The sequence below is a fragment of the Pelodiscus sinensis genome, chromosome 1, assembly GCF_049634645.1.
Source record: "Pelodiscus sinensis isolate JC-2024 chromosome 1, ASM4963464v1, whole genome shotgun sequence".
NCBI lineage: Eukaryota > Metazoa > Chordata > Testudines > Trionychidae > Pelodiscus > Pelodiscus sinensis.
Window position 1 is genome coordinate 191,646,627 of NC_134711.1, and position 21,220 is coordinate 191,667,846.

A 21,220-nucleotide genomic window follows, 5' to 3' on the forward strand; every position below is an offset into this window, starting at 1 on the left:
CACTCAGGTGGATACAAGAACAGCAAATCTTGCTTCTGTCCAGGTGACCTAATAGCCAAAGTAACAATAGAATAATACATTATACAAATCTCAGTGCTGTTTTTATAAACCAGACTATGCGGTACCACATTTGTCTAATTATAGCAACAGCCATAGATAACCCAGGACTGTCCAAAAACTAGTACAGTAGACTTCTGATAATCCGGCACCCTTGGGACCCAGGGGTGTCAGATTATCAGATATGCCGGAGTATCGGGAGGTACTCCGTTAGGGTACTGTGCCGGGACTGCCAGGATCCGCACTGCGTGGAGGGGGCGCGGGGAGGGGCGAGCCCTCTGCCGTGTTGTGGGGAGGGGGTGGAAGCCCCGCGCAGCCAGCTTGCAAGCGGCGGAGGAGAGGAGGCGAGAGACAGACAGCTGTTTAAGGCTGGCGGGGAACAGTGCAGCGAGGGGCGAACCCTCCACTGTGTTGCGGGGAAGTGGTGGAAGCCCCACGTAGTCGGCTTGCAAGCAGTGGAGAGGGGGCGAGAGGCAGGCAGTTTAAGGCAGGCGGGCAGGGGCGGGGGTCAGCGGGGAACGCCGCCTGCCCCTTGCCACCGCTTACAAGCCGGCGGCTGAGTTTCCCCACTTGCAAGCCGGCTGCGTGGGGCTTCCACCGCCTCCCCGCAACACGGCGGAGGGTTCGCCCCTTGCCGTGTTCCGCCCATCCCCCCCGCCCGCTTAAACAGCTGCCTGCCTCTTGCCCTCTCTCTGTCGCTGCTTCTGGGCAGCTCCAATTGTCCAGCTAGCTGAAGCACTTCCAGGTTCCAGTTGGTGCCAGACTATCAGGAGTGCTGGACCACTGGATGCTCAACAATTGAAGTTTTACTGTATTTTGTGATAATGACCTGAGAGGAAATTGCTCCAAGATGTTTCTTCTGCTATGGAGATGGTCATTTCAAAGACCCAGAAATAATACCGCTGTTTTGAATTGTATGATGTTTTTCATCCTTACAGCCAAAATACGTGGATATAAATGGGAATGTGTTCATCCCTAATACCAAGAGCAGGTACCTGCAGTGTAGAGCATCTCTGGTAGTTTCCAAAAATAACACAATATGTCAGTGCTAGAGCAAGGAAAGTTATCAGGTCTCCTGTCTTGGCCCTTTGCTCATTTGCTACTTGGTGATGGCTGCTTCCCCTCTCCCTACATGGGGGGAGAGTTTCATGGCTCTAACACGCCTCTTGTTCCACTGTGTTGCACAGCACTTTGCGTATACTTTCTGACTGAGCTTTAAAATCCTTTTTCTGTAACAGACAAACATTTATCAAGAAAATCTGCACTGGGCTTTGAGGAACAAAAGGACCTTTCTGAAAATACTGATGAAAATATTGGTCCTGTTCTCCAGGTGTGTGCCTTGCTTGCTTTGTATCAACATGACAGGTCCCCATGAATAATCCTAAGATTTGTTTATTTGTTGTATAGTGGAGACATCACCAGTTGAATAAAGAGATAAATATGTCTTGCATAACTTAAGGCAGGGCTACTCAACACGCGGGCAGTGGGCCGCATGCAACCTGCGGCCCATTTCTTTGCAGCCCGCAGTGCAGTTTGGGTTTACGCGGGGCTCAACACATGGCCTGCGGGTGGGATTCGTTGAACATGGCCTTCACTGGGAACATGCTCCACAATGGCGAGGTGTCTCCAAGGCGGGATGAACATTGAAAGACTCAAGCGGACGGGCTGGCTGGAACAGACAGGTACAGCATGTCGGCATTTCTCACCGCCAGGGAAAGAGGTGCAGGGAGCGCCAGGGCATTGTGGGAAGTGCTGGCTGCTTAGCCGTATGGGCAGAACCTGAGAAGTGCTGACTGGCTGACACTGGCCATGTTTGGGTCAAGCACCACGGTTTAAGGATTGATCTTTATTCATGCTCGTCTGCGTGAAGGAAGCTATTTGCATGTATATGCAACCACGCTTAAATTACGGCCCTCGGCATGTGCTGTGAGTATTGTGGCCCCCGGGGCTACCAAAAATCGAGTAGCCCTGTCTTAAGGTATGTCTAAGATCTTGTGGCTGGCCCTTGCCAACTGAGTCTGGCTCTAGGGCTATTTGATTGCTGTGTAGACTTCTGGGCTGGGGCTGAGATCTAGGACCTGCAAGGTGGATGCATCCCAGAGCTCAGGGTACAGCCCAATCCAGGACATCCTCACCACAAGCCTGTCAGCTGATAGGAGCCAGACATGGGTTTTTAATTGTAGTGTAGACATGCCTTAAATATCTTCAGCTGAGTTTTGTATTAACATATTCCTTATGAGGTGGTTACACAAAATAAATGATGAATCAGCAGTACATATGCCAAATTCTGTTTTGCCTCTCTCTCCCTTTTCCCCTGACTGCTTCTTTCCTCCCCTTCCACCTCAAAAGGTACCAAAAAAGTTGCTAAACCCATATCTTGTACTGTCTGTCCCAGGAGTCAGCACAGCCCTTACTGATACTGAGAGCACAAATGACAGGGTAGAAGGGAATACAGGGCATGGGGTTAGGCCTTAATAGTAATATAATATATGGAGCTATACCAGCTCATAGAGGTGGAAGGAATCTTGAGAGGTCATCCAGTCCAGTCCCCTGCCCTCACAGCAGGACCAAGTACCCTCCTTGACAGATTTGCCCCAGATCCCTAATTGGCCCCCTCAAGGGTTGAACTCACAACTCTGGGTTTAGCAGGCCAGTGCTCACACCACTGAGCTGTCCCTCCCCTCTAAAGATGCATGCCAGATTTTATGAACTCATTGGAATGAACTGCTGAGATCCAGAATTATGCTACAACAGACACCTCGTGCTTCTGGGATGGCCTATGGCGCATGTAAATTTTGTCGTTTAAAATCTTAAAAGATTTTAAATATAAGTTAATTTGTTTGCTTTTTCCTTCTGAATGAACGTCCATGTTAGAAGTGTTCTTCAAAAATATTATTTGAATGCTTCATTGTAACGTAGTGTTGCTGAAGTTATGTTTATCAGAGGGTGACACACAAAGTGGGTAAGATAACTTTTGTTGGACCAACTTTTCTTGGCAGTAAATGCAAGTGTTCAAACTAAACCAAGCTCTTAGGTTGTCTCTTCCACCAACAGAAGTTGACCCAGTAAGATATTGCCTCACCCAGCTGGTCTCTCCCATGGTTATGTCGTCAAAGAACCCATCCATAAAGCTAGCATGTGCATTTGGGGGTGTGAATCTTGGCAGAGATCAAGTGTAATGGAAGAGATTGGAAGTAGTAAGAAGCATATGCTGCTTGAAGTATTTATAACATAAGCTATACTAGGCTGTTTAGTATAATTGCCTAACAACGATGCTGTATTGTGCTCGCTTTCTTTTTGCAGTTTAACTATAAAGCTGTTGCTAACAGACTCTTCGAATTGGCCAGCAGAAAAAATACACCTGCCTTTAACAGAAAACGTCTGTACAAACTGGTCAAAAAGTGAGTTTTCTTGAAACAAAGCTCTGTATGATGATTTGTCAGTAGACTTGAGGACCTGTTTCCACAACTCAGTCTACTGCTAGTGTCTGCATTAAGAGATTTCTCTCCTTTTAATGAAAGCGTTTCAGCCGTGAATATATTGTCTAGTACTTTCCTGCTTTAACCATATATCTTAAAAAGAGGACATTGCTTACAGTTCCTAGTGTATATGAGTACAAAATCTGTCTGACATGGGTCTGAAACAGATTTTGGTTTGGCTGTTGTGTCTTTCACAGTTTCCTAGACACTAGAGTTGGAAGGGACTTGAGTTATTTTGTCTGTACTTCATACCAGTTTATAGTTGTTACATTGCATGTCAAGTGCTTTGTCTTGTGTAGTTCTAAGTATTTCAAGTGATCAGGCTTCTATGCCTTTGCTTGACAAATTACTCCACATTCTCTTAAATCACAGTGTTTTGAACAGCGCTGTGCTCAAACTGTGGTGGGGGGAGTCTTAGACTGCACTCTTGCCAAGACTTCTTCAATAGTTTGGCTTTGAATTGCCTGAGATTTGAGGCCGATCTCTTGGAGAGATACGTTTTGTAGCCCTCCAGTTCATTATGCTTTCCTTAAAAGTGGGAAGTGTGCATCATAAATGCAGTGACTTGATGACATTTCAGTCAAACGTTATTGTAACAATAAGACTTTGTTTTTTAACTTTTTTTCAGGTTCCAGGGCCTAGCAGAAGGTGAGAATTGAGCATCAAAAAAGAAGCATGTTCATGAATTTTGTGTCTGTGTGCTGTTTTTACATACGTTTTCAGAGTATTAATTTCAGAGGGGATTGCTGTGATGTGTTTTTCTGATTAGGAAGCATATAAGCCAGGGTCTTGCCCACTTAATCAGATTCATTGCTTCTTAAGTGAGAAACATGATTAGTTTGATACAGAAAAATGAAGAAATCTCACACTTTGGTGCACATTTCTTTGCGGTGCTTTAAACTTGCTGATGAACAAGTAGAGTAGGGGAATCTATGTTTGTGTCCCTTGTGCTGAATGTGAGCCCAGAAACTACTGAGGGAGAGAGGTGGGGACTTCCAGACATCTCCTCAGACTTTTTTTCCTCAACAGGAATCTTCCCACAAGATGACTTCCCTGAAGATGTTTCTACAGATGAAGATGACGATACATTCAGCAGGGGCAGGCGAAAGAGAAAAGTTGTTAAACCTGTGGAGAAAGCCAAGCTGGAGAAAGAGAAAGGTAGGAGGCAAAGCTAGGGAAGCGGGACTGTTATCACCAGGCTGCAAGTATGTCCACACTGCAGTGGTGAGCTAGCCAAACTCAGGCTAGCAGGGCTGATGATAGCATGCTAAAAATAGATGTGTGGTACACTGTGACTCTGATTGTCAAACCTAGGAGGTCTGGTAGACTTGAGAGCCTGAGCCACAGTGGCTGCACTGCTCTTTTCAGCATGCTAGATCAAGTCCTGCTAGTATAAGTCTGTCTGCTCAGGCTGGGAGGTATGCTCCCAGTTGCAGGGCAGACACACCCAGTGTGGCATGGCAACATAAGAGGATTAGATTGATTTAAAACAATGCTTGGGATTCACTGATTTCTGAGTCTCATTGCAATGCAGGGGAAAGGCTGAAATCCTTCAATTCTCATTTAAGTCAATGGGAATTTTGCCACTGTTGTGAGTGGAGCTAAGGTTTCACCCAATACGTTGCAGATAGGGAAGAAGCTGGACTTTGCCTTTACTCACTGTCAAAGTTTCTTCCCCACTCTGGCACGATAAATGCAGAAGTGGGGGCCCACAAAAGTATCCCAAAGTCTTATCTTTCCAGGCCTTGGTATAAAGCTTCCCCCCAAAAAATCTTAAAACCCTAGATTTTGAGGATAAAAAAAATCCACTGTCACCACCTAAGTAATAATAAAGAAACCAGTGAGAGACTACTTAGGAAATCTCAGCTCCAAAAGTAAAACCAGGACTCACAAATTAACCAATACCAGGTTAATAATAAAAGTTCTTTCTCTTTTCATTTTATCACCACACTATTCCTGTTGCAAGCATAATGAGTACAGGAAAAGTCACAGTATACTCATGGGGGGATTCCACCATGGGCCAAAACTAGGAGAGGAAAACCCATTTTTAAATGCACAGACATAGATTCCTATTCCCAAACAATAAAACCTAACGGATTTGTCTAAACTTTGCCCTACTTACAGATAGTGAAGAGTCTTTTCTTGGAGAGAGACATTTTGTCTGCCCCCCTCAGTAGCTGGAGAGTAACTGCTCAGGGACAAAGGAGGGAAAAACCCCAAAATTCCTTTGTCTCAGTTTGAAATCCCTATCTGCATTTCTATTGGCTGAGCAGATACCTGGCTAGGTACGGTACAGTTAACCCCTTAGTCTCCAGGCTGCTGCCCATCTCTCATGGTCATGACACGTCCCCAAATCGCAGACGGTGCTGGACAGCCTCTGGTTACACTGGCCGTGATTTCTTCCTGGAGGTCTGGGATAAAACATAGTAAATAAGTACAAGCACAATTTACATTCTTAGCGAATACATGAGAATTAAACAAAACTCTTCCACATTCATGGAGTACCATGACTGATATATTGAGAGTGTCCTAAGTAATTGAGTCCGGAATTGCCTCTTTAACTAATCAAACTCTCAATTTCAAAATCAAATTTAGAATAGCGTGGGGTCCTGATCCAAAGCTTGATTGACTAGGTTCTGTGCCTCCTGGGGAATGCACCACTGTCATACACCAGGCCGGGTCTTGGTACTGCTGAGGGCGTCAGCTCAGGGCGAATTGCTTAAAAAAAGGGCTACTTACTACCCTCAACTGGGGTCCTTTCCCAAGGCACCCCACCAGTTACACCGAGCACTTCAGCTGCTAACCTGGCCAGCAGGAAGCCTTACCAGCAAAACCCCTTGGACACCCCAGTTTCCCTGTGCCACCATCAGACCCAGGCCTCACATACAGGTGGGAGGTTACACTCACCAACTCTAAACAAAATACAGGACTATGTAGCACTTTAAAGACTAACAAGATGGTTTATTAGATGATGAGCTTTCGTGGGCCAGACCCACTGATCTGAGGAAGTGGGTCTGGCCCACGAAAGCTCATCATCTAATAAACCATCTTGTTAGTCTTTAAAGTGCTACATAGTCCTGTATTTTGTTTCAGCTACACCAGACTAACACGGCTACATTTCTATCACAACTCTAAACAGATCCTCATGATCCAAAGGACTCATCCACAGTTCCAGGCCAGTTTTCTCTTAGATCTTACCCACAAGAGCACGCTGGGCCAGTCCTTTAGAATCTAAACTCTAAAGGTGTATTAATGAAAGAAAAAGTTGGGAGTAAGATTGTTAATGAGAACACTTGTCATACGTCAATCACCGAGAGTTTGATGCAGGTGGTTAGCAAAGATCGGACAAACTGCTAGCTTAACAGTCTTTAGTGTCAGCCTCGGGCCCTTTAATGTTCCTGTCTGCCAATTGGAGCTGGTCACATGCAAGCAGTCCTCTGCAAGATGGTTTGCAGTCTCCCAGATGCAGGCCTCAGGTCTTGTTAGTCTTTAAAGTGCTACATAGCCCTGTTTTTTGTTTCATGAGGCAGTGCTACTTAGCACAGCCATTCACTGAATAAGCATTCTTCACAGTAGGCAGTCCACACCCACTTAGTCCTTCCAGACAGAAAAATTTTAACATACAAGAACAAAGTCCATTCCATAACTTCATATACAAACATCACACACGTACACAAGTATTATACATAGAATCAGCAGAGAAAAAGTTTTCAGTAGACACCTTAAATGGGCCCCTTTTCACAAAATTTGGACCCGACACCCATTAGTGGGTACAGCAATGCCCTTGCTCAGCTAAAGAAAATATTAAATTTATCCATGCCAGCTTTGGCAATTGTTTAAAATTAATGCTGATATAATGTATGTATGTATCCTTATTCCCCATAGTGTAGGCATGTTGGAACTTAGCCAGGATACCAAAATGTAGTTGTGCCTCCGTTTCCCCTTTCACATAGCACACCAATCCTGGAATGCCCCTTCTCAGGTGAGAAGCTCTAAAACTAAGCAGAGGTATCAACAGTGAAATACCAGTGTCACAAGGCTTTTGAACATACAGTGTGTCCTTGGGTACATTTCTTAACAGTTTCCAGGGTTTTGGTACAAAATCATGCACAGTGGACATTGTTACAATTCTTAGTAACAACACCACATTGGTTATGAAGGTTACGATAAGCAGTAGAAACAAATCCATAGCAAGTGTACCCTGACAATTTTGGGCTTTTTGATTTAAAAAGCTGCCTCCTTCCTGGGCAAACACAAGTCTTGCCCCTCCCCCTCGCCTTGTGTTAAAATTCAGAACTCTGTATCCCAAAGACAAAGGGCTGGCTGGGTGTGTCTGCCTTGCTCACAATGGCCATGGAATTTTCCTTCTCTCCACAGCTAATCAGGAAGCAAGCAGTCCAGACACTAACCTGTCACCCTGCTTCTTTCAATCTAGTTTTCCAAGTGGGCCACTACCTCACAGAGACAGGGCCTAGGTGAACTGGTTTAATAGACTTATGGATCTCTGGTCCCTTCACAGAATCAGACTGGAAACATCCCTGTTCAGCAACACACACACTCCAGCAAGCTGGTCAAACAGTCACTTGATCACCAGAGGGCTATTTCATCTCCCTGGCTGTCTCCACTCCATCAGAAACAACCTCCAATCCCTCTGCAACTTCCTCCCCCTTGTCCACATTGGATCTTTCTAAACCCAAGTCACCTGGCTAGGTACAGTTAACCCCTTAGTCCCCAGGCTACTGCCCATCTCTCATGGTCATGACACTCTGTCAAAGAGCACTATTGGTATTTACCGTGCAAGCAAGAACATATTTGTCTTCTTGAAAGAGGAACGCTATTAGAGCAGTGTTTCTCAACCGGTGGTACGAGTACCCTCAGGGGTACTCGAGAAGTCGGGGGGGCGGGGGATGTCAGCACAACTGAAATTTGGAGGAAACTGAATTTTTGTTTTAAGTCTTACAGCGCTTTATTATTTTTGTACTTCTTACACCCCAAAATTTCATCACCCGCCTGGCTACAGTTAAGTTGTTTAAACACATGTGTTGCAATGGTAGAAAAGAAATTTGAGTGTCTGAAAACTGTAGGTACTGAGGGTACTTATAATTTTTTTAAGGGATACTTTATAAAAGAAATGTTGAGAAACACTGTATTAGAACATTAGCAACTGGGGGAATGTCTACAGGAGAGGAATGGAGATAAGCTATCTAGGAGGCTTCACAGCTGTTTCTCCCATCAGGGTTTGCATTTACATTACTACAGGCTTCATGTTCTTATCTGAAAATGTACCAGTCATCTGACACATGAGCTGCCTTTTAATGGGTTTACTGGCAGGAAGGCCTCCAAGAAAGAGTACTTTGATGGGGCAGAGATATTATTGCCCATAATAGACTATTCATGGGAAACTGCTGGCAACCCAGCAATAACAAAGGAAAAAAGGCAAGCAAAGCATGAATAGGCCTGGGGGGAAAATGATATGGAATCGGTGGCTGTACATGAAGATAAGTTTTAGGGGCATAATGAAAGCACCTGGACTGTTGCAGTTGTCCCTTCATTTCATATTTGTGTTAAATTTTCTGCTTCTGATTTTGTCTCGCAGAGAAGGATGGAAAAGAGGCACCGAGTGCAGAGGGAAATGATGCACCAGGACGCCAGAAGAAGAGGAAGAGGCGGAAGAAGAGAGACTGTCAAATTGCAAACTCCAGCACACCTGACGGAAGGAGTGAGCAAGGGGTATGTGATGCCGTTGAACCCAACAAGGGCAGAGCGTCAGAAACTAATAAGAGAAAAAGAAAAACCAAATCTCTGGACAGAGAGCCAACGGAGACTGGAATTGGAGCAACCGGCAGTGGAGGAGGTGGTGACAACTGTGCTCAGGATGCTCTGACCCACATAATACAGAATAAAAGGACACAGCTCAAGAAAAAGAATACAAAACTACAGAAGGTTCCTGTAAATCCTGTATCCCAGAATGGACCAACTAATGCCAGTGCCCTGCAGGATGGCAGTGACTGTGCCCCTCTGACTACTACCAAGATGGTGAAAAAGAAACAGAAAATAGGGACTGTCTTACTCAATGGAAGTGGCTTATCTGAACAGGCTGCTCTGCAGTCAGAAGGAGAAAGCTTGCAGAATAGCCTTAAAGGAGAAGGGGACTCTGAATCCACACCTACCCAAAAAGTGAAATTGAAGAAAAAACCTAAGTTGGGCAGTTCAGAAGGACTCAAGGTCTCAAACCAGAAACCAGCATCCCTGAAAAAGAAGAGGAAGATCAAAGAGGTGATAAACTCTGTGGAAGTGAAGGGAGTTCTTGAGGCTGCATGCAAGAAAAGCAAAAAGAGCGTAAGCAGAGAGGCCTAATTCTCTTTTGCTCGTGAGGCTTGTTTGAGCTAAGTAGTCTGAGAGGGCATTAATTTCCCCTTGTGAAAAGGAATTAAAGGAGTGGGAGAGTCCCATGTGCCTATTTTTCCCTCTTTCACCACCCAGGAATGTCATGGATCAGAGTCACTTCCATTGCTCATGGTGCTTCCATGACTACTTGTGTGAATGAATGGGCCAAATCCTTGTAAAGGGGCATTGCATCCAACACTGTGCTCAATTTGTTCTGCATCAGAAAGCCATTTCTGATGCAGCAATAAGAATTCCTTGCAACAATAAATGGCCATTTTGTTTTTTGTCCTCCATGTCCTTCTTGGGGCGTGAGGTGTAAGTGGAGGCAGTCTGAATTTACAAAGCATTTAGCATCCAAAAATATTTTGCAGATTCTGACTTTGCCAGGATTCCAGAAGTGTTGTGTCTATTTTCCCCTTGAAATAGTCTCTGAGTTTTCCTTAGTGAAAACTAGTGAATATTTACTAGCTATATATTTTCATTTTCGTTTACAGATGTTTTTCCAAATATTTTAATCCTAGTTTTGCACTTTGCATTGCTCATTTTGTCTTTCACAGGGTTTTAAGGAAACCTTTGTACACAGTCTAAGAAAAGGTTTTGTTCTTTGTTCCTCTGCCTTAGAAATCAGACTGCTTAAGTACCTTTGGTTACACACCAGTTTAAACAAGCTTAAAAACACATCTTTAGTTAAACCTGTGCACATTTGTGTATCGACAAGATCCAACAGTATACTCCTTGGAAGACTAGTAACTCATATATTATGCTGTTAGAAAGGTTCTATAGATTTTTATACATAATACTGTGAACATTTTTTAAAGAGTTATGTTTTGCAGTCAAATAGTATTCAAAGAACGAAGGCTTCATGAGAGTATAGGAAATTGGCATTTCCAAATCACAAATCACACATTTCTGCCATTATAGAGTTTTCAAAATATTGGATCTCTAAATCTGTGTCTAATGCAAAGTTAAATACTGCTTCTCTCCTTTATGATGTAAAAAGAGAGGAATCTATCTTCGTACATCTTTTATTTTAAATGGTGTAATATCTGGTTCTCGGTTCTCTGTCTTTGAAGACGGAGCTTAGTTGCATCTGAAAAATGATGTCCCATAAAACTAACCTGAACTAAAAATTGTCCTGCCCTCAAGAGAATGGAGTTGGAGATGTTTTGTTTCTTGGTTTCCCAAGTGTGAAAAATTTTGGGAAGGGGAAGAAGCTGTGTACATTGTAAAACAATAGGAAAGGGCAAAACCAGAAATGTCCAGAATTGGAAAACTAAGACTTATGCTCTTTTTTTTAAGTGGAGCATAATTGTCTTCTGGTCTCAGTGGTGTTAAGATTAAGATTACCCTGAAAAGGGTCCCCTTTTATTCTCTTGCCCCCTTTTTTATTTTTGCTCTTTTAAAAAAAAATCTGAACTAACATGACTCAATTTGTCCGTGAGGAGAGGGCAGCCACTTAGTTGCCAGGTTCTGCAAGAGACTTTGTTTCATTCTTGGTAACTTTCTCGGTCTCCTAGGTTTCTTAGCATAGTCATTCCTTAGAGAGCAAAGTGTGCTTATAGAATCGTAGAATATTAGGACTGGAAGGGACCTCGAGAGGTCATCAAGTCCAGTCCCCTGCCCTCATGGCAGGACCAAATACTGTCTAGACCATCCCTGATAGACATTTATTAAACCTACTCTTAAATATCTCCAGAGATGGGGATTCCACAACCTCTCTGGGCAATTTATTCCAGTGTTTGACCACCCTGACAGTTAGGAACTTTTTCCTAATGTCCAATCTAAACCTCCGTTGTTGCAGTTTAAGCCCATTGCTTCTTGTTCTGTCCTTAGAGGCCAAGATGAACAAGTTTTCTCCCTCCTCCTTATGACACCCTTTTAGATATCTGAAAACTGCTATCATGTCCCCCCTCAATCTTCTCTTTTATAAACTAAGCAAACCAAATTCCTTCAGCCTTCCCTCATAGGTCATGTTCTCTAGATCTTTATATTACTCAGTAGCAGCCTGTCCACACTCTTTCAATGCAGGAACAGAGTTAAACAGACACAGAACCAGTCCCATGTAATCCTTGCCCTACTGGGGCAGAGGGAAAGGGGAAAGCTTCAGAGCTCCCCGATGGACATAGAAGAGAGTAGGGAAACCTTGTGCTCCTGAATGGGGTGGCATTATCTGGACCCTGAAAGTTCAAACAAGTGTCTTCTAAGTTCCCATCACCTTTCAGAATTCCCCCAATGCACCTCCTTTCGCCATGCAACAGTCTTCCTATTCCAGTGCGGATCTTTCTTGAACACAGATTTCCCATCATGCAAACTTGACATTTTTGTAATGAGGGCAAATGTTAACCAGGGGACTAACAAGTGACTGCCAACTAGCATTCATTCATAATAAGTTACCATTCTTTAATTGTGGCCACCACTAGCGAATGGCTTGCACTAACCCATAGCATGTATTTCTCAGTTAGCTGCCGCTCTTTTCCACGCTGAGTCAATTTTTGTTTTATTTTTCCCCACCTCACAGGAGGTTGGTGGCACTCTCACTTTAATAAAGAAAAAGAAGGCCAAGACAGAGAATGACTTTGTGAAATTTGAAAAAACAACTTTGCCAAAGCCAGTTTTCTTCAGGAAAGCCAAAGGAAGCATCTCTTCAACCAGAGCCTCAATGCAGGTAAAGTGACCCTGATTTGGTCTGCCAAAATTAGCGGGGTGCTTAATATGGCTCATGGAACTCCAGGATGTGGCTGACAGCTGCCTGTATCTAAAAACAGAAGGCAGTTTGTCCAGATGTGGGTCCCAACCCATGATACTCCACGTGGATTACACCAGTGTCTTCATCCAGTTTTGCTGGGATCTGTTGTCTCCGTGAGCAGCATCTGTGACACTGAAGACAACTGTTGTCTGCTCTGCCTTGTGCAAACTAGATGTGGCCCCGAGGCTCCTGGCAAATTCTCAGCAGTGTTCCTGGTAAGCTGAGTGCCTGTGTGACTGCTCAGGAGAGAGTCCAGTGCTACCCAGCTGATTACCAAAGCGCCCAGAGCTAGGTTTTGTGTTTCATATTCACATATGTCTCCGTGCATGTAAAAAATTATTGTGCACATGGCTGGAAACAATTAGAGGAAAATTGATTCAGACTGGGTAAAAGTTTGGGACCCCTGACCTAGATGAAAACTGGCCTGGAGCTCCTCAGCAGATTGTGATTTCCATGGGATTTTTATATGTCCATTTTATTTGTCCATCTCTCCCTCTCTATATATAAAAAAAGCTTTTCCTGAGGGATGACACAGTGACATCATGCATCACTCTGCGTCCCTCAGCCTTTCCCTCAGCTATGGCCTCACTTGGGGAGGGGTAGCTACGGCCTGGCCCAACCTCCCAGAGTCTGGGGAGAGAGAGCTGGGCTTGCTGCTCTTACAGATGGTCTCTTAAGTTTTGCAGCTCTTTCCTTTCATGGAGGCTTGTAACAGAAGAGGTCTTCTAAGGCGTCCTACCTGTTTTCATATAACCCTCTTAAACTTTTTCTCAACTTTTCTGAACCCTGTTAAAATTTATGCTTTGTAACACCCTCTTAGCTTGATGGGCTAAGAGTGGTGGTGGGGCCAGTGTACTTAATACCTGGGAGGAAGGACAGTCGACTGTTGGTGAGCTATCTAGTCAATCTAAAGCAATATCATTCCTTTTTCTCCAGCACAAAAGCTGCTATGCATGGGTCTTTGAGGGTGGGAGTAATCTATAACTGGGAAGAAATTAGGACTCGGCAGAGCTCCAGCGGGGAAACAGAACTTAATGTTGCCTCAAATCAACCTTTATTTTCTATCTTCATTTTATTCTGTAGTTAAACAAGCTGCAGGGCTCCAGCTCCAAAAAAGTCACCTTTGGATTGAATAAGAACATGACTGCTGGTGAGTCTATGTGTCTGCGAACCTGCAACATACGTATATCTTTTGGTGTGCAGTAGGGCAGTGTTGAAAGACAGGGGCAGGGGAGGCTAGAACTACAAAACAGTATGTAGACGAGGATACAGAACCTGTCAGACTCTGCTTCCAGAGTGTGTCTTTTTGTCAACTTTGTAGAGGGTCCAGCAGAAGGCAACCAAAATGATTAGGGGGCTGGAGCACATGACCTACATGAAAGGCTGAGGGATTTGGGCTTATTTAGTCTGCAGAAGAAAAGAGTGAGGAGGGATTTGATAGCAGCCTTCAACTTCCTGAAGGGAGGTTCCAAAGAGGATGGAGTGAGGCTGTTCTCAGTAGTGACAGATGGTAGAACGAGGAGCAATGGTCTCAGCTTACATTGGGGGAGGTCTAGGTTGGATATTAGGAAAAACTATTTCACTAGGAGGGTGGTGAAGCACTGGAATGGGTTACCTAGGGAAGTGGTGGAATCTCCATCTCTAGAGGTTTTTAAGTCTCGGCTTGACAAAGCGCTGGCTGGGATGATTTAGTTGGGGTTGGTCCTGCTTTCGGCAGTGGGCTGAACTCGACCTCCTGAGGTCTCTTCCGGCCTTAGGATTCTATTGTTTATGTACCCAAGTTATGATCTGGGGGACAGACTAAAATCTAGAAGCTTCTGGCTCGGAGATTGTCTTGACTCCATGAAGCTGCACTGATCCCTAATGAATAGAATCCACTAGATTCAGTAATGCTATGGCAGAGTGGTTTCAAATCTATTTCGTTCTGTGGACTGCTTTATAAGAGTCTTTCATATTTTCACCGATTTACCAGTGATCAGATGACTGACATAGTGAAAATCGGTATAAATGGGGCAGGATCTGACAAAATAGGGAAAAACCAAGTTAAGAATTTAGACAAAGTAGATGTCTTCAAGGACTGATGAAACACATCCTAGAACTGGCTAACGAGATCTGAGCCATAAGCAGTTATCTTTAAGAATTTATGGAGGATGGAAGAAATCTCATAGGCATGAAAAAGGGAAAATACAAAGTGAGTAACAGTGAACGTAGATTTGTCACAAACATCTTTTTTCATAAAAGCTTGTTGGCTTCTCTGTAATTTGGAAGTAATAGAAGTGATGTATGTTGACTTGAGTGAGGGTTTTTGATGCTATATATGGCCTTATAAAATAAGGAAATATAACCTACACAAACCTACTGTAAGGTCAGTGGATAACTGGTTGGAAATCCATTCTTAAAGAGTAGTTTTCAATAGCTCACAGTCAAGTTGGAAGGGCAGATCAAGTGGGGTCGCACATCGATCTATCCTGTGTCTGGTTCTAGTCTATAGCCTCATAAATTATTTAGATGACACTTACAAAACACAGAGATGACACTTATAAAGTTTGTGGAAAATACCAAGTTGGGAGTGGTTGTAAGTACTTTGGAGGACGGGATTCGAATTCAAAATTATCTTAACAAATTGGAGAAAAAGGATGAAATTCAATAAGGATCAAATGCAAAGTACAAAACTTAGGAAGGAGTAATCAACTGCACAAATACAAAATGGGAAATTAGGAGGGAGTACCGCAGAAATATAAAAACTGTTGCAGGAAAAAAAGTAAAGATAATTCTGGGTTATGTTAACAGGAATGATGTAAGCAAGACATAAGAAGTAATTCTTCCACTCCTCTCAGCACTATGAAGACCTCAACTGGAGTACTGTGTCCAGTTTTGGACTCCATGCTTCAGGAATGATGTGGACATATTGGAGACAGTCCAGAGAAAAGCAACAAAAATTACTTATATTCTAGAAAACATGACCTACGAGGAAAGATTGAACAAACTGGGTTTATTTAGTCTGGAGCAGAGGAGACTGAGGAGGGACTTGAATTTTTTTAAAGAGAAGAGTAATAAATTGTTCTCCTGATTCACTGAGGTCGGGACAAGAAGTTATTGGCTTACATTGCAGCAGGGGTGACCTAGGTTAAACATTAGGAACAATTTCCTAACAGTAAGGGTAGGTAAGCACGGGAACAAATTACTCGGGGAGGTTGTAAACTCTGTCAAACCTGTTGTTAAAAACTACCAATGACAAATACCTGTTGTGGATAGTCTAGGTAATATGTAATTCCCTGCACTGAGGCAGGATTGGACTAGATCTCCTATTGAAGTCCTGCCCAGTCCTACATTTCTGTGATTTTCCTCTTCAAACTCTGAGTTTTGGTAACAGCCTGGATCTCGTGCATGGATGGCAGATTTCCTTGGTACCCATTCGGGTGCCAGAGCAATCAGGGAACTGGAGGAGTGCCTAAATCTCTCATCGGCTGGGTCTCTAATCACTTTGTTCTTTAACTTTTATTGACAGAATTTAAAAAGACAGACAAAAGTATTTTAGTGAGCCCAGAAGGAGCCTCCCGGGTGGCTTTCAACCCTGAACAAAAGCCTCCCCATGGGGTGCTGAAGTCACCTGGTGCACCCACAGGAGAGCCCCAGCTGAAGAAATCCTTTGTAACACCAGCTAAGAAGAGACCAACCGCAATGGACTTCTTTTAAGTCAGCTCGGAGTGGCCTACTTTTTGTACAGGATATTTCAGTAAACCAGAGCTTTCTCAGGAGGTATTTTGGACTTCTCTGGGTTTTTTTTATTTTAAATTTCTCTGAACTGTATATAAGAGGTTCTGATTGTGACACTGCTGCTTTACCAACTCTTCAGCTGTGCCTTGTGAGGTACCTTGTTATACTTGTTTTGGGAAGGGATTAAAATGAGACTCTACCTACGTTTCTGAAAGGTGTGGTCTCCCCATGGCGTTCTCACAGGACTTGCTATTTGAAGGACTGCTAGAGTCAGTTTTTCGAGACTGATTAAGAAAACTTATTCTTCAAGCTCCTTGACTGTCTACAGCAGTTCAGGATTTGAAAAAAGAAAACAACGTACTAGGCAGCTGTCAGTGTATTTACAGATTTGTTCCTCAAGTAACTCTCTGATCGCTGGCATTCTGGTTTGGCCTGACATGAAAACTTAGTCTCTGTTTTAATGAACCTCTTGGCCTTACAGATGGCAGCAAAATTTATCCACATGGATTAGAAATAAAGTAGCTGCTGAGATGATCATTTCATACATAAACTCTTGGCATTGATCAGCCAATCAGCTACTTATATACAAACCACACAAATATTGTCAAACAAGTGACTTGTACTTCACTATCACTTGTGGCACAGTTGGCTTCTCCACATTCTCTCTTTTACCTACTACAACTGAAATAAGGCTATCATATTTGAGAAGTCTCTTGTGTGTTAATGTTCAGCTTCTGTCTTCTTTCTCAAAAAATGGCAAAAGTTTCAAAACAATCTTTATTTCCCCTCTAACAATTGGTATCACTACATTTGAGCAGAGGTCAGACTTTAATATAGTCTAAACTTCATTCAGCAAATTAAAGTGAGTTAAAACAGAGTAGTGCATTTTGTTTAGGATACACATTTCTCTGAAAACCTTGGTGCCTTTAAATACAAGGTAGAGCTTTATAGTGCAAGCAGCTCATAGCTTTTTCTTTAAGGTAGAACCAGAAGAATTCTTTCTACAGGTTTTATTTTTGGTATGTTTTTATTCTGCATGGAATATTCAAGTATTCTATGGTTATCCAGTGATTTGATTGTTTTTTTTTAATTTAGTTTTTTTACTCTTATGACTTCAGTTAAGAATGAAGTAAATTGCTGTAATAGACTGTTCATTTCTTCTGACAAATTATGATGTGTGGAGGGAATTATTCTGCAGTCTGGTGCAGTAGGTATTTTCTGGAAGACGTGCCTATACAAAAAAGGATTTTCACTAGGCCTCTGCATTGGACCTCAGTGTTAAAGCACAGTGTAGTGTCTGGACACAGCTGTTCACTTAATTTCCCTCCATTTACTTCTGGGTATCAATAGGCACAGGAAGCCTATATCATCATCTTATGTCATATCAAAACTAGCAGATGCGTACTTCAGCCAGCATAGTAAATATGTAAAATCTATCTAGAAAGATAGATAGATCCATATCTTTTTACCAGTCTTTTGTGCCTGCTGTCTTTGCAAAATAGTATCAACAGCAACTAGAATGAAACTGTACCTTCTGAGAAACCAGTTCATTTAGGATTTCCTTAAAATGCTTGTACAATTGTAAATTAAGGATGGTGCTCAATGTTAAATGTCTCTTACTATTACATTAAATCAGTGCCGGTCCACAACTTGTGGTATTGACATGAGAGCGCTTCAGAAAATCATTTACTTCTACTTTTTGAATGCTACTACTCAGTCAAAATGAAGAACTGAATTTCAGTAGGTTGCATTTTTTTATTGATCTGGCTGCTCAATAAAGAACGAGGGAGTATACATCTGAGAACTATGAATATTTGCTCTTCGGTATATTACTAATATATAAAAACGAGATTCTCGTATTGAAGAAACGACTTATTCTGAGAAGGCAGTGGTGAGTAGGCGTTAACAAAGACTATTCAATAATATGTTGTGCTTGTTATCTTGTACTGTGGGTAAGAAGTCTTTTGTGGAATACGCATAATAGCATCTGTATGTGCATGGATTTTAATACATTATGTTTGGAATTCAGTATTCCTTAGGGATGTAGATGCAACAGAGTCACTGGTGTATATAGAGATACTGGGTATCAGAGGTTCAAACAAAATGGTTATTATTCTTATCTTTCTGCAAACATCTTCAAGTTATCTCACCCCTCTTTACTGGTTCTGGATCCTGTGACCCAGTGCTTGGCCAAGTTACTATGACCCACAGATGCTAAATGGTGTGGGTTAAAATGACAGTCACTGTTTAATGAATATTGTAGTGATATGATTGTTCATTGGGGCTCCTGGATTTAATGCATACTGTGTACCATTATATTGATGGAATGTCTTGTAAATATGCATGTGTAGTAAATATTCCATTTTCTTCAGTGTACCTGGAGTTTCATTAAGGACAAGTTTCTAAGAAAACCCAAAATACAGTCAATGCAATTTCTCAGTTAAATGAATTAAATAACCCAGAACATTTCAGTAATGGAAATTCCAGTAAACATTGAAGATAAATAAAAGGAGAAATAAATTCAACATCTGAGATAATTACTGTGCAAACACAATTCTAGCACAAAGAGATGGATTTAAACAAAAAGTGGATTCTAATCAAGTTGTCACTTAATTTTATTTCAAATCTGCAGCTGCCAACCATATTCAGAATTGAGGAAACAGAATGGTGAAGTTAATGTGGCTAAGATTAAAAAGGACAGTATTTTGTAATGGGGATCTCTCTCCCCCCCAGTTTTTTATAAATCTGGTCAACTTTGTACTTGTCAAACTTTTCTGATGGTTTGTAATTCTTAATGATTTTAGATGAACTCAGAAGCACAAAATGAATCCTCTGGGGGGGGGGGGGGACTGTTTAACATTGTATTTAAAATATCAGGCTGTAAAAGCTTTTATTTTTATCAAAGCTTAAAGCTTTGTACATCCCTTGTTCCTTTTATTCTCATTTCCCATATATAACTTTTATTGCAGGCAGGAATTTTTTTCCCATTAATTTGTGTACATTTGCAACTATACTGTTAATATAAATATGGATGGTTAAACATTGGATCTGTTAGTCAAGTGCCAATAAACTGTCATTTCTGTGGATTTTGTATTCTGGAGTGAATTTTTATTTTTGTGGTAGCATCCGGGGTCTGTTTGCTTTCTTTGCAATACCCAGAATTGAGGTGCTATCGTGTGCATATTGGAAGTAAATAAGTTAGTGGCTGAAGGTGTCTGTCCACATGACCATTATAATAGGAGTAGAGGTCAACAGAGGTAAAAAACACTTTTCAGGACAAGCAAAGTAAGTTTAAATACCACAACTCCAACCTGAAGAGGTATACCTTAAAGGTATAATCACTGTGCCTCACTGAGGTACTTAAGTGAAAAAGTTGGGCAGTGTGATGGCTCTCTACATTTTTCATCAGTAAAACATAAGGTATTCGATTACAATGATCACATAATTACTAAGAATTCCAAGAACTGTGCTATATGCAAGCATCTAAAATACTGTTGATCACATTTTCCTGACTGAAGAGCTAAATGTTCAGTATCTGAGAAATATTAGAAATCTAATTCTTCAGTCACGAAAATGTGATCTGTCCACCCACAGCAATGGGCTGTGGGAGGAGTGTAAAATAAATATCCTAAAGAACCTAGAAACAGTGATTTCTTTCCAGATAAAATCCTTTACAGGCAATGGATCTCCTGCAACATGAAAGGTGAAAAAATATATTTCTTCAGACTTGAATAAATGCCTTGGGTAGGGTCTATTTTGGTAATGTTTGAATAAGATTCCATTGGGTAATAGGAATTATGAGCATGCAGCAAGAATATAATTGTACATTTAATCTGTTATGCTATTGGATTGGATTTGGTTTGTTAATCCTCAGTAGAGGACCAGCAGAGACAAAGGCATGACTTGGTTTAGACTTTAACTGTCCTTTTGCAGTTGGATCCCTCTTGCTCATGCTTCTTGCCCTTGGCTCAGGTGCCCGAGGGGGAAGCTTGCTCTGACTGGCTAGTTTAAGAACATAAGAACGGCCGTACTGGGTCAGACCAAAGTTCCATCTAGCCCAGTATCCTGTCTACCGACAGTGGCCAGCACCAGGTGCCCCAGAGAGGGTGGACCGAAGACAATGATCAAGCGATTTGTCTCCTGCCATCCCTCTCCAGCCTCTGACAGACAGAGGCTAAGGACACCATTTTATCCCCTGCCTAATAGCCTTTTATGGACCTAACCTCCATGAAATTATCTAGCTTCTCTTTAAACTCTATTATAGTCCTAGCCTTCACAGCCTCCTCTGGCAAGGAGTTCCACAGGTTGACTACACGCTGTGTGAAGAAGAACTTTCTTTTATTAGTTTTAAACCTGCTCCCCATTAATTTCATTTGGTGTCCTCTAGTTCTTCTATTTAGGGAACTAATAAATAACTTTTCTTTATCGGCCCTCTCCACACCACTCATGATTTTATATACCTCTTTCATATCCCCCCCTCAGTCTCCTCTTTTCTAAACTGAAAAGTCCCAGTCGCTTTAACCTTTCCTCATATGGGACCCGTTCCAAACCCCTAATCATTTTAGTTGCCCTTTTCTGAACCCTTTCCAAGGCCAAAATATCTTTTTTGAGGTGAGGAGACCACATCTGTACACAATATTCAAGATGTGGGCGTACCATAGTTTTATACAGGGACAGTAAGATATTCTGGGTCTTATTTTCTATCCCTTTCCTAATAATTCCTAGCATCCTATTTGCCTTTTTGACCGCCGCTGCACACTGTGTGGAAGTTTTCAGAGAACTGTCCACGATAACTCCCAAGATCTCTTTCCTGATTTGTCATAGTCAAATTAGC

General features: G+C 42.3%; 1 protein-coding gene and 1 long non-coding RNA gene across 5 annotated transcripts in view; one reads left to right on the forward strand and one right to left on the reverse strand.

Annotated features, from left to right (window-relative positions):
- Positions 1-19,472, forward strand: part of RRP1B (ribosomal RNA processing 1B) — a 31,348-nt gene extending 11,876 nt beyond the window's left edge. For 2 of the 4 annotated variants that reach the window (XM_006137883.4, XM_075912498.1), the window contains exons 9-16: positions 1,296-1,387; positions 3,361-3,458; positions 4,165-4,184; positions 4,566-4,694; positions 9,133-9,875; positions 12,442-12,588; positions 13,753-13,819; positions 16,178-19,472. In XM_006137883.4, the coding sequence (XP_006137945.2) occupies positions 1,296-1,387; positions 3,361-3,458; positions 4,165-4,184; positions 4,566-4,694; positions 9,133-9,875; positions 12,442-12,588; positions 13,753-13,819; positions 16,178-16,365 (1,484 nt within the window). In that variant the 3' untranslated portion in view covers positions 16,366-19,472. Of the gene's footprint in view, positions 1-1,295; positions 1,388-3,360; positions 3,459-4,164; positions 4,185-4,565; positions 4,695-9,132; positions 9,876-12,441; positions 12,589-13,752; positions 13,820-15,459; positions 15,740-16,177 lie in introns of those variants that run through there. The other 2 variants (XM_014581005.3, XM_014581006.3) reach the window with 2 other exon arrangements.
- Positions 4,413-7,821, reverse strand: LOC142821485 (uncharacterized). The gene is made up of 3 exons (XR_012898247.1): positions 7,737-7,821; positions 5,814-5,947; positions 4,413-4,661 (listed from the first exon to the last, which is right to left on the reverse strand). It is a non-coding gene; the product is annotated as an uncharacterized LOC142821485 (long non-coding RNA).
- Positions 19,473-21,220: the final 1,748 nt, after the last annotated feature.